A 12,882-nucleotide genomic window follows, 5' to 3' on the forward strand; every position below is an offset into this window, starting at 1 on the left:
CTGACCAATTGTCAATATCAATTTTTCTATGCTGATTAGTGCTAACCCTTTTTTGAAATATTGTTGGTGTCCAGTGGTGATTCTTTTTGTTTTTAATTTTTTAATGTTTATTTGTTTTTGAGAGAGAGAAACAGAGACAGAGCATGAGTAGAGGAGGGGCAGAGAGTGAGAACGATACACAGAATCTGAAGCGGGCTCCAGGCTCTGAGCTGTCAGCACAGAGTATAACGCGGGGCTCAAATTCATGAACCACAAGATCATGACCTGAGCCAAAGTCAGACACATAATCGACTGAGCCACCCAGGCACCCCTCAGTGGTGATTCTTTAAACAGTTTTTGTCCACTGGCTGTCTCAGCAAATTCACAATTTAAAATTTTTCTATTAAACTGCCTAATAAATTTATGTTAAGCAATGATGATTCTCATAGGTTGCTTGAAAACATCTTGTGCTTGCAGAATGTGTTTTTTCATCCAGTGGAAATAATTGTTGGAGTAGACATATGAACAAATCTACAATTTTAAGCTTGAATTTTATGTTTAATTTGGTAGTACCTGTTTCAGTCATACCATTAAAATTTTTCAATTTCACTTAAAATCTGCCAAAGATAAAATAATTCTCATACTAGCTCTTAACATATTCATTAACTAATCATAACTACTGACAGAAAATTACTTTAATTATGAGATCTCAGTGATATTTCAGACAAATAAAGTTTTTTTTCACATGAATTGTTTTACATGAATTGTGTTTAAAACAATTAACAGTTTCCTCCAAATATTAGTATGTGAGTCAAACTCCCACAACCCTGGGCTTAAAAAAACCCAAAAGCCATACAATAAAAGGGCCATCCACAGGTGGGACAGTTCTTTGCCTTTGCCAAGGAAGAACAATGCTTCAAAAATATTTTTCCCAAGAAATCATCAAAAATCAAAACATTTTAAGGGCTCCAAATACACTGATAAAACCTATTTGCATATTATACCAATCTGGGGTTTCTCTATGATATCTAAGGCAATAAATGCATTGTAGAGTTACTCTGGGGAACTAGAGGAAGTCAGAATAACTCAGATTAAATTTGACAAGTGCATTCATTTTAATGTACACTTGTTCATTAGATTCTATTTTATTTAACTCAATATAATTTTTTCTTTCATTTGTGTAGCCAATCAGATTAGAAGTTAAATACTATCTTATAGTCAACTAAGTTATTTATGATTCTTTGGGTCACTGAATGGAGTGTAAAGAACTCATAGTTCTTGGCCACAGGACTGTGAGTCTTAATACAGAGTTTACTAGCCCCACAATAGCTTTGAAATCAAGCAGACCAGACCTGGATTTGACCTCTGGCCTTTCTATTTGCCATGGATAGGGAATTTACTTAACCTCTCTGAGCCTCAGTTTCCTCATATGTACAATGGGAAGACCAATACCCATCTTAAAGGATCATTATTAATATTTAAGAAAATAATTTTGCCAAGTGCTTAGCACAGTGCCTGGCCCATAGCAAGGTAGAGATCTTTAAAATACCAGTGCAGGGGCGCCTGGGTGACTCAGTCGGTTGGGCGTCCAACTTCGGCTCAGGTCATGATCCTGTGATTCGTGGGTTCAAGCCCCACATTGGCATCTCCGCTGACAGCTAACTCAGAGCCTGGAGCCTGCTTCAGATTCTGTGTCTCCCTCTCTCTTTGACCCTTCCCTGCTCACGCTGCCTCTCTCTCTCTCAGAAAAAAATAAAAAACATTATAGTTAAATAAAATAAAATACCAATCCAGCCAAATCAGCAAATTTCACTATCACCTGAGAGATAGGTAAAGAAGTAAATAGTGAAGGTTAAATCTATACATCCCTAATATGCCCTCTGTGGGATAAAGAGATGATTTAAATGAAATCTTTTTGAGAAGCATAAAATTATGTTTTGATACACCCCTTAGTTTTGGACTTCTTTGTTCTATTGGATTTAATATGAAATTGCCAATATTTGACCATCTGACTCATTAAAACTCCAGTTTCATACAGTCAACCTAATAAATAAATATTGCATATAAATGAAGAAAAGTGTAGTCCTGCTCTTCTCACATAATTCCTATCTAAAATCAGAAATGTAATGTTGTTTTTAAAATATATATATATATAAGATACAGTATAGGTAGCACTTTTGAGTGCAACCGACCTGAGATTAAATCCTAACTAATCCACTATCCATTGACTTTTCAAACTCTGTAACCTCTTTCACTCTCAGCTTTCTGTTTATAAAATGGAGATATAGCAACTTCTGCTTTACATGGCTTCGCTGATGATAAAATGAGACAATGCATGCTAACACATAATAATGCATGATTCATGATGGTGTCCATTGACCTATATTCCCATTCAAGTTATATAAAGTGATTAACACTGTGGAATGGCTTTTAACCTTTGTTTTTCCTTCCTGATATTTTGAGATAGTAATGTAATAATTGTGTTTCATTAACAGAAAAGGTTACAAAATACTGTGATGAGAAAGGGGTTTGGTATAAACATCCTGAGAACAATCGAACCTGGTCCAACTATACCATGTGTAATGCTTTCACTCCTGAGAAACTGAAGGTAAGTTCTATTTCAAATTTCAGTATTGGGTGAGGATGCCATTATTTTTATATAGAAATATATGCATAACTATAAAACACCCACTACCAAGAAGGCAACCTATTTTATAGAAGGAAATAAGATAATGGCCTGTAAGTTTCTAGGGACTCTATGAAGTGGCATTAGGAAAAAAAAATGACATTTTACTTCTTGTTTGGCACCTGGTGTCGAAGAATTCCATGAGCATATAGCATCCAGCCATTTATAGTGAGGGAAAGAGTGCCCAATGAAGAGATGATGCAATTCCCCATGATGTCAGACATTAGGAAGCATGTCCAGGGACTCTCTAAGATCTCTCTTCTATAAGAAAAGTTCCAAAATTAGAGATTTTTTCCCAAACCACAAAGTGACAGTTCCCCGTCTTTCCTGCCTCCAAGATGCCCGATAGAATTTTACTATCAGGGCTTGAAGGAACCCTTTGAATGGGGCTTCCCATCAGCCTGTAGAAACAGGGGTGGCTATTTAGGCTATTTTCAGTGTCTTACTATTAAATATTTTTAGTATCATCTCTGCTAGGAAACATTGAAGCCAATGGGAAAAACCCAGATAGGTACTTCCCAAATGAATGAGAAATCTGAAAAAAAAATTGCTAAGCATACAATCGGCCTTCTCTCCCCACTGAGCTGGGAGAAGGTCAGTGTTTAACCACACGGGATATCTCAGAACAGTCCTGGTGACTGTAGTAGAAACCTATTGTTTCCTTCAAATATGGGCCTATATGCTAAATAATTCCTGAGTTGGAAGCTAAAAGCACATCAGTGCTTCTGTTTGCTACAGAGAAGATTTAGGAGTATAGAAAATTTTCCTTTTATTAAAAACAAAACAAACAACAACAAAAAACAAACACGATGATTAGGTAGCCTTGAGACCAGTCGACTAGGGACCAGAGGGACATCTTGTCACAGGCATAGGCTGCGGGCACCAACGCTGGTTACTTCTTCACAAATTGCACAGTGGCCCCTGAGAATTAGATGCATGTCTATATCCTAACGGAGAGCTATTTACTTAATAAGGTCTGACGGAGACGACATGTCACCAAGTAAGGAATTCCTGAATGAGTGCTGATTATGATTTTATAGGGGAAAAAAAACCCTGTAACCCTGCTAACTGAATTGTTATCAGGAGTGCATATCCAAATAAGTAATTCTTCATGCTGCCATATTTGACCTTCTCATTCTAGCCACATCTGCGATAGAAATAAGATTTTAAGGAGGTCCCCTCCGGGCACCTAAACATAATGACTGAAATTCTTTGGACAAATCTTCCGTCTATATACAGGCAAAAAAAAAATTTTTTTTCGAAGAAATCATCTTAGAATTTATTTTTAAAAAATAAAAATAAAAAATAACAAAGCACTTCTCAGTCTTAAGAATGGCAACTAAATTATGAGCTGTTGCTTTAATCTTACACATTTATTCTTACAGAAGAATAAATATTTTTTAAAGTAGCCTAGAGGAAACTGAAAGAAAGTAAGTTATATAAAATTTTCTTTGAAATAAAATATACAGAGGTAAAAATAAAATAGTGACAGAGGATAGGGACATGACCATATATCTAAATTAAAAACAGTACTTTCAATGGCAAGGGGATTCTACATGGTGACTATTTAAAAGTAAGAACTCTTAGAAAATGCCACTCCTGGTTTTGTCTAGTGGTGAAGTGAGAAAAACAGTCAGAAAATGAATCGGTGGGAGAAAAGACAGGAGCTGAGTGTCTGTTTTCTTGCAAAGATTCCTAAGTACTTCCTAAGAAAGGGCCTGTAAGCTATTTTGAAGTCTTTATCATAAGCTCTACGTATAAGTCAATGACTCCAACCTTAATTATCATTTCTGCAAAGATAAAAAGAATTCTGTTAGGAGAGTAGTATCAATGAAAATGGCAAATAATATGTAAATGCCTGGTCAAGTGGAGCAACAGCCACAATTCAGAAGTTGATTAGTTCATTTTGAAATTCTAACTCCTAGAAAGGCAATATTTGTTTCTGCCCGATAATAATGCATTTAACCAAACAAAGGACTCTCCATGCTTTGAGAGCCTTTTAGCGGAATCAGTACTTCAATATCAGGCTCTTCACAAAGAAAGTGACAAGAATCAAATGCAGAAGGGTAATGATTTGTACATAATAGCCACATTCTCCCAGGAATTAAAAAACTTCATAGAAATCATCCAACTTATCTATACTGCATTTGTATTGTGTTCTATTGATTACTAAGTGGTGTCAGCTTTTGCTTTATGTTTATATGGTTTGAGTTGATATTATTAGGTGTATAGAAACTAAAAATTGTTTCATCTCTCTGACTTAACTTCTAGACCTGTATGATATTACACCCATTTTCTTGTGGTTAGTGTTTATTTAGATCATCTTTTCCCCATCCTTTTCTGTCCTGTATTTCTGTATCCCAGTATTTAATGATGTTTCTTATACACAGCATGTAATTGTTTTAAAAATCATTTAGTTTGATCAAATTATTTTACAGATAAAAACTACTGAGATCTATAGGGGTGAAGTGGCACACGGATGAGAGTCACACAAAGATTTAATCATTAATACTCTGAGTAAAGAACAGCTCTGATGAATCCAGTCTTACATTCTTCCCACATCATGCAAATTCTATTATAACTGACAATATTATATTATTTAAACTGTTAACCCCATATTATAATTCAATATAATTAATTCCCTGAAATATGTTATCATTTGAGATTTTTTAAAGGAGAACAGTTGTTGAATTAAACTGATGTGAAAAATAGAAGCTATTTTCCCTCCTCTGTTATCACTTATTTGCCTATTTATTTTTATAACTGTTTTGTTGCTGTTGTTCCAGAATGCATACGTCCTGTACTACTTGGCTATCGTGGGTCATTCTATGTCGATTTTCACCTTGGTGATTTCTCTGGGGATTTTCGTGTTTTTCAAGTAAGTACCCTCATAGCATCTGCTTTTTATTTTCTTATTTAAGGTACTGAAATAAATAGTAAACTCTGAGAGCTGAGGGAAGGGTGACCTTCTGCAAGCCACAAGAGAAATGCAATACCAGGAGTCATGAAGTAGCAAGGAAAATGAAATTAATTAAAACCCTTTTAACCCTATCTCTGAGGAAAATAAGATGGATTCATATAATTCTCAAAGGCAATATGTCTTTCCCAAAATGAAACAGTCCTGTAAGCCCATAGGTACCCTGTGTTAACATGTTCAAGGCTCCACTCACCATTGCTAATGTTGCAGGAAGTATTGAGGAAAGGCTCTTTTCCCTTCTTTAACTCCCATCCTAAAATATGGAGGTCATGGCCAGAAGTTCAAATGTATGCCTATTTATGAGCTGTATAACAGGTGTTTTGGGCCAGTGGAGAAGTGTGGCTAGTGAGGCTATGATAGTGTTTAGCCAGAGAAGGAAGGTAAGGCTCTTCTGGCCTTGACTCATGCAGCCAGGACCAAGGAGAATCTCTGGAAGAAGAAGAGTCAAGTGTCAATGTTTTGCCCCTGCAAACTTGGCATCATCCACCACAGTTATCTTCTAAGACACCGTGAGGAGTAAAATCCCAATGAGGTTTCTATTCCAAAGCTGTGTCTGTGCACTTGACTGCATTTTATATGGCAAAACGAGTACATTGGTAAAACTACTGATTTTGTATTAATGAAGAATTTGAAACTTTGAATCTGTTTTTTCAGGAATGACTTCATAATGCATGCGAGACAGTTAAAGTCAGTTCTAGAAATGTCCTAAATTTAGTGTAGTTTCTTTAAATCAAAGGCAGGAGGTGCTACATTTCCCTTTCACGAGAATCCTGACTAATTTCTACACTACAGGTCTGTCTCCTTCAACTAATACTTTTTTTACCTGTGGTGGTATTATACAAATGGTAAAGAAAAGCTCCTTCATAGGCTCAGACTACAAATAATTCTCCACACTTTACAGATGTGATAATATAACTAGATTTAAGTGGTTCATATATAGTATAACAGAATCTTAATTTGATTTTTTATAAGTATTATCACGATAATACTAAAGAAGACAAAGCCAAGGGGGGAATCACCTGTAAACACACCCTTAACACAACTCCTCTATTTTTTCCTTAATCCTTTTTAATCTTTGCCTTTATCTTATACCATTATCATATTATGTTTATATCTTATATAGTCAAGATTCTTATTCTGACAAAGCAATGTAATTGAATAGCAATTTTTGTTACTTGTATAATAATAGTTAAATAACAATAAATAAATAATAATTTAAATAAACAGAATGAGCTCCTTCCATATATGGTTTCACAAGAGAAAGATATAAACAAAGCAAAAGTCATAAGGTATCAATTACTAGAATTAGAAGAGAATTTTCAATTATAATGATCAGAATACAGCAGAGTAAACACACAGCATGATTAATCTTGGAACGTCTATTCATTTTTCAACTGCACTTGACCACGGTCAAGTGAATAAATACATCATTATGGCTCCCATACAACTTTGATTAAAAATTCTATCACTTAGGGGCACCTGGGTGGCTTAGTCGGTTAAGCGTCCGACTTTCGCTTAGGTCATGATCTCGTGGTTCGTGGGTTTGAGCCCCGCGTCGGGCTCTGTGCTGACTGCCAGCTCAGAGCCTGGAGCCTGTTTCAATCTGTGACTCCCTCTCTCTCTGACCCTCCCCTCTAATGCTGTCTCTCTCTCTCTCCTAGAAATAAATAAAACATTTAAAAAAAATAATTTAAAAAAAATTAAAAAAATTAAAAAAAATTCTATCACTTAAAGTCTAACCTTTAAAAATTTTAACGTAACCATAAACAGTTGAAAGAAAAAGCCCCCAAATTTGTAACGGTGCAACTAATAAGGGTATTCAGGAGTGTAAAGATAAAAAATGTCCAGGAAACATTCCTTACTTCTTTATTTCTTCAGGCACTTAAATAAGAAATGAGATGTGAGAGCCAAATCAGCAAAGAAAATAAGAGTATTCTTTCAACACTCATTGCTGTATTAAGCCATTGTACCTGAGTGTTTAAAAGTGCAGCATATAAGTAAAGTAAAATATTTCTCAACTCCAGTTAGACCCAGAACACAATCTGGCTGAACCCATGAGAGAATTTGGGAGCCGACTGACTAGAAAGCACCTAATATTGCCCTAGTATCTCTCAGTTCCCAAAACCTGCCAAACAGCAACTGGAATCTTGGGAGGAAAACCAGCTCTTGTGGATTTATAATCTGAGTACGATAATGGGGAGACATAAACCAAAATAGCTTGTTCTCCAGAGCACACACAAAAAGAGACAAATAGGATATGAAAAATACACATGCTGAGATATCAAATATTCAGATCTAAAAGCAGTCACACATTATTTTTTTTTTTACAAATAGTTTATTGTCAAATTAGTTTCCACATAACACTCAGTGCTCATCCCCACAAGTGTCCTCCTCCATGCCCATCCCCCCCTTCCCCCCACATCCATCAGTCCTCAGTTTTTGTCAGCATTCAAGAGTCTCTCATGGTTTGCTTCTCTCCCTTTCCCCCACCATTTCCCCCCTTCTTCTCCCCCTTGTTCCTCCGTCAAGTTCCTCCTAATCCTCCTATACATGCAAACATATGATATTTGTCCTTCTCTGCCTGACTTATTTCGCTCAGCATAACACTCTCAAGGTCCATCCATGCTGCTACACATGGCCAGATTTCATTGTTTCTCATTGCCATGTAGTATTCCAAGTCACACATTATTTTTATACATGTTCTTAATTTTATCTTAAACCTGCCCAAACTAAAAATATCAAGGGTATCTGTGTTTTTTCTTAAAATTAAAGTATGTTTCTGAATCTTCAGATTTTTTCTTTGCATTTGCATTTCAAAAATATTAAAAGAAGGTGATTCTGATCTATCACTGTATTTTATCTTTTAATTAGCAACATTTTCTCCTAATTGTTTTCAAATGTTCAACCTCACCCTTAAGGTCTTTACTGCATATTACAATGGAAGCTTTTATGATTTATGAGTTTAAGATGCATCATCTGTGTGAAACCTGAGCAAAAAAAAGAAAAAATAATCATCACTCCCTTGCTTAATTCTGCATTCCCAGGGTTGAGTTATTTTGCAAAATCCAAACAATCAATTTCATAAAATTTTCATGAAACCAAAATGAGAAGTTACACCCAGCTTCACTTTTCAGACCTAATGCCCCATTCATAATCATCCCATTGAAACTCACTCTCAACTCATCAAATGTGCCTTATAGGGTCTATAAAGAGGAATAACTCTGCAGGTGTCTTCCTCAAACCAGTAGGCTAAGAAAGCAAGCAGAGGAACTTAAAGTCACCAAATACATGGGAGGCTGTGGATCTGCCAATACGCTGCTGCTAAAAATCTGGGAAATTACTCATATATACTCATTTTCTTTGCAGGAAAAATACTTACGAGCAACAATAGGGAGAGGGATTAAATAGAAACATCAAATTTATTCAGCAAGACTCCTCACTACTACATGCCAATAGTAAATGTCAACAAGAGAGTTAAGATGAAGATCCCCTTAGGGGAGACAGGCTTGAGAAAGCCATATAACTGGACATTTATTTGTGCGCATTTCCAGACCATTTTAAGCCAGTTTGCAGTAAAATTCATTTATCCCATCAGTTCCAGTTAGAATTTATCAATTGACATTTTTATGGAATAATCCTAAATTACTAAAATATCTAACTGCTTTTTCTCAGGAAAGCACAGTAATAGAACATTCATTATCATCCATTTTAACTTCTTGATACTCATGCCTTACCGATTGTTAAATTTTGAATATTAATTACTTTTGCCTGAAAATTAATAGAGATATATGTTGGAAGATGGGGGGGGTGTCTTTATTACATTACATTGTCTACATAACATTACATTGGTCATATCAGCACAAAAGGAGGCTTCCCACTGAGATCTTCCAGAGGCAATACTGATTCCTCTCTGCTCACCCAGAATTTACTATTATTCTGTCACATCTACATAGTGGATGGATACATAACACTTTATTTTGTATAGCATCCACTATTATACATCTCCCGCTGCCTTCCTATTGCTCCAAAGAAACCACTAAGTCAATGGCACCAAAGATAACCTCCTTTCTCCCAACCCACCCTTGACACCACAAGGACACAAAAGATAACTGCCAGTCATATCTTGGTAAACTGTTCACTCATAGGATAGTAGTAATAGGAAAAGAAGCAAGAATTATGATTGAAAGGGAGTTCCTTAAGGATAGATTTTGTGCTAAATCCAAAGGTATAAAGTCTCTTGTCAGAGAAGAAAGATATAAAGTATATTGGATTTCTAATTCTTCTAAGAGTTTTAATGCGTCCATTCCATGATTACCTCCCCTTCCCCGCACTTGTCTGGTCCATTGTGAACAATATATGATAGCCAGGTAAAGGAAAATTTAGCATTACACTGAAAGATATGACTGCTTGTACTAATCACAACAGCTATTCCAATGTGTATTTTCTCATGTACCAGTGAATTCAAAACAACTTTTACTTGTTTTATTGCTTGCTTCTTATTTAGAATGTGACTGTAATTACACTTTCTTATAAAGGACCGAACACTGCTCTTCCTACCCTGTGATATCAGACTGTTTTATGCAATATGCACACACATACATACACAGGGTCCCCATTAGTTGAAACAAATAGTGCAGCAGATTTACCCCAAGTAAGCTAAAACCAAGAAAATAACATCTAGCTTTAGTCTTAAAGTATGACATCTTGAGATTCATACCTAGGTAAATCATTATCTCTTCTTCACATTTGAGTGACACTTTGGGCCAAGGCAGACTAGATTATGTTGTCTTATTCTCTTGCTATTAGAGAATCTATAGTACTTAGGGTTCCTTCTCATGCAAAAAGTAAGCAATGTTCTGTCTATCTAAATAACCGTTTCTTTTAATCAAGAGGAATGAAGTATAGCTAACATCAGGTTTGTGCTCTTTTCTACTTAAGACCTTTCAGATCTGACAGATCATGTTCATTCAAGCAACAAGATATTTGCATTGAGAACAACTGAACGCGTAATTACTTGTAAATTCAGTTACCCTCTTTAGCATCCTATACCTCTCCTTCAGAACAGTAATCATAGTAAGAGTAAATAAACAGTTATTTAGCATATACGGTCTCTGAAGGCAGAGGCTGTCTGTTTTGTTCACACTATCCCTAGCATCTACCAGAGGTCTGACCCATACGGTAACATGTGCTGGATTATTAAATGGGTACACCGTGATATGTGCTGGATTACTGAAGGAATTTTAATAAATTTAAAGTACCTTTAACTTGCTTGAAAAAGCTGAGTGTAAATGTCAAGTAAGTGTAATAAAAAAATTTTAAACCCAATAAGCAAAAATTATATTGAAACTTTGACACAGAAACTCCTATTATATACTAGTCATATTCTTCCTTTGGAGCCCAATAGTTTATCCAGCTTGAAACCCTCATTTTCTCATTATGTACATCACACAGTACCGCATATAGTTTTAGCTACTGTTGAACGACAGCATAATGTCTGATATTAGGTAGTTAATACCTATAGTAAGAACTTGGCAAATGTTCAGTATGATTCAAAGTCTAAGATATGAGACAATCTAGCATTTAATGTAATTCTCTGATATACTGAAAAGCTACTTACTGGTCACAGCTTGAAGAAGGAAACTGGTCTTATGTAAAGATTTTTAACTTAAAAACATGAGTATCAAGCCCTACAAGGTGTCAAACACTGTTCTAGGTGCACAAAAAAAAATCCTTTAGCACTCCCACTCTAATGAGAGAAACGGAGAAAACAACAGGCAATAAACAAATATTTGATATGTCAGAAGGTGGTCTTAAGAGAAAAAAAATAATAAAGGATAAAAGTGCCAGGGAATAATAAGCTAGAAGTGGAGGAAGTAGATTTTTGGTTTACACAGAAGACTGAGCATTAACTAGTCCTTTAAACTAATGTTGCATATCGGCAGATTACTGAACTCTACCTGATCAAAAGAAAACCAGGCATGAGAATAGCGGTGCTGTATGATGTATTTATCCATACTCTTTAGTTCTGGATAATGTCAACTGTTGTTGATTTAAGCCAGGCGGAATTCAGTAATGAGACCACAGATATTTGCTCCCCAGTGAGAAGAATTATAAAATGCTATTATGACTATATGGAAAATGGCAGGTCACAGGTTTAATGTACAAGTTGCAATATTGAAGAGTTTATGCAGTATAAATGGGTATGATGTTTCCCATAAGTATTTTTTTTTTCTTTTTAAAGTCTTAAACCTACTTTTATAGTACTATTATAAAAACCAATTAGGTTTGGTTTATTTAACAGAGTTTTCTGCTGTCAAATAAAGTAGTATACGTGTGTGTGTGTGTGTGTGTGTGTAAGTTCATCTCTATACCCTTCCTGGATATAAAGTTCTGCATTCTATCCCTACTCAGCAAGTTGCAAATTTTAAAATATTCTGTGTTAACTATTTCCTAATGGTTGTGCTTCCTGAATATTGAAAGATGTAGCTACACTAACCAAAATGTTTTAGCAGATGCCCTCATTACTTAAATTGACTTTTTACTACAGATAATAGTATTTTCTTTTGACTTGAAATTTAGGAAAGCATTGTAAGTAAATTCAGACCATTCTCATATTTCATATTTCCCCAGAATTTCCTTTTCAAAATCCCTGGAATTCTAACTTTATTCCATGCAGATTTTTTAAGAATAGTTCTTATGATCACTCATTGGCATCATTAACTGAATGTTTTAGGTTTTCACATTATGCTAAATGTTTTTTGACTGGATCAATTATGGTAAATGCAAGATTTTTACTCATCTTGGATAATCATTCCAATTCTGTTATAGTCATCCTGCAGGGCTCTCTTCATTTGCATCAAAAAGTGAAATAGGATATCCAAACTAATGTTTATTTATGTGATCATTCACACAAATACATATGTACAAGCTTATGAAGTGGAGGAGAAAGGAATGAAAAATCCAACAAATTGTTTAGTGTCCAAAAGGTGGGAAATGGCTGTGCCAACAAGCAGCAGCACTTGGATGGGTTTCATCAGATCCAAACCACAATATGCCTCATAATGAGATCAAATTTGAGCCTATTTAGAATTCTGTGCCTGTGTCTGAGCTCCACCATCAGGAGGATGTGGAAAGGGAGAACCACAGAGTTGATTCCAGTTGGAATATGAGAAATAAGAAGACATTAGAAGAATGGCAAAAGAGAAGAATGACAGAGACTTAGTAAAGTCTGTGTCTGTGA

At 35.4% G+C, this 12,882-nt stretch overlaps 1 protein-coding gene across 2 annotated transcripts in view; it reads left to right on the forward strand.

Moving 5' to 3' along the window:
• CALCR (calcitonin receptor) overlaps positions 1–12,882 on the forward strand; it is a 61,336-nt gene that overhangs the window by 13,305 nt on the left and 35,149 nt on the right. Inside the window, exons 4-7 of one of the 2 annotated variants that reach the window (XM_077776243.1) lie at positions 2,475–2,587; positions 5,452–5,543; positions 11,279–11,285; positions 12,190–12,230. In XM_077776243.1, coding sequence (XP_077632369.1) covers positions 2,475–2,587; positions 5,452–5,543; positions 11,279–11,285; positions 12,190–12,230 — 253 coding nt within the window. The remainder of the gene's footprint in view (positions 1–2,474; positions 2,588–5,451; positions 5,544–11,278; positions 11,286–12,189; positions 12,231–12,882) is intronic. The other variant, XM_077776244.1, reaches the window with a different exon arrangement.

This window comes from Crocuta crocuta, unplaced genomic scaffold (genome assembly GCF_008692635.1).
Source record: "Crocuta crocuta isolate KB4526 unplaced genomic scaffold, BGI_CrCroc_1.0 scaffold37, whole genome shotgun sequence".
NCBI lineage: Eukaryota > Metazoa > Chordata > Mammalia > Carnivora > Hyaenidae > Crocuta > Crocuta crocuta.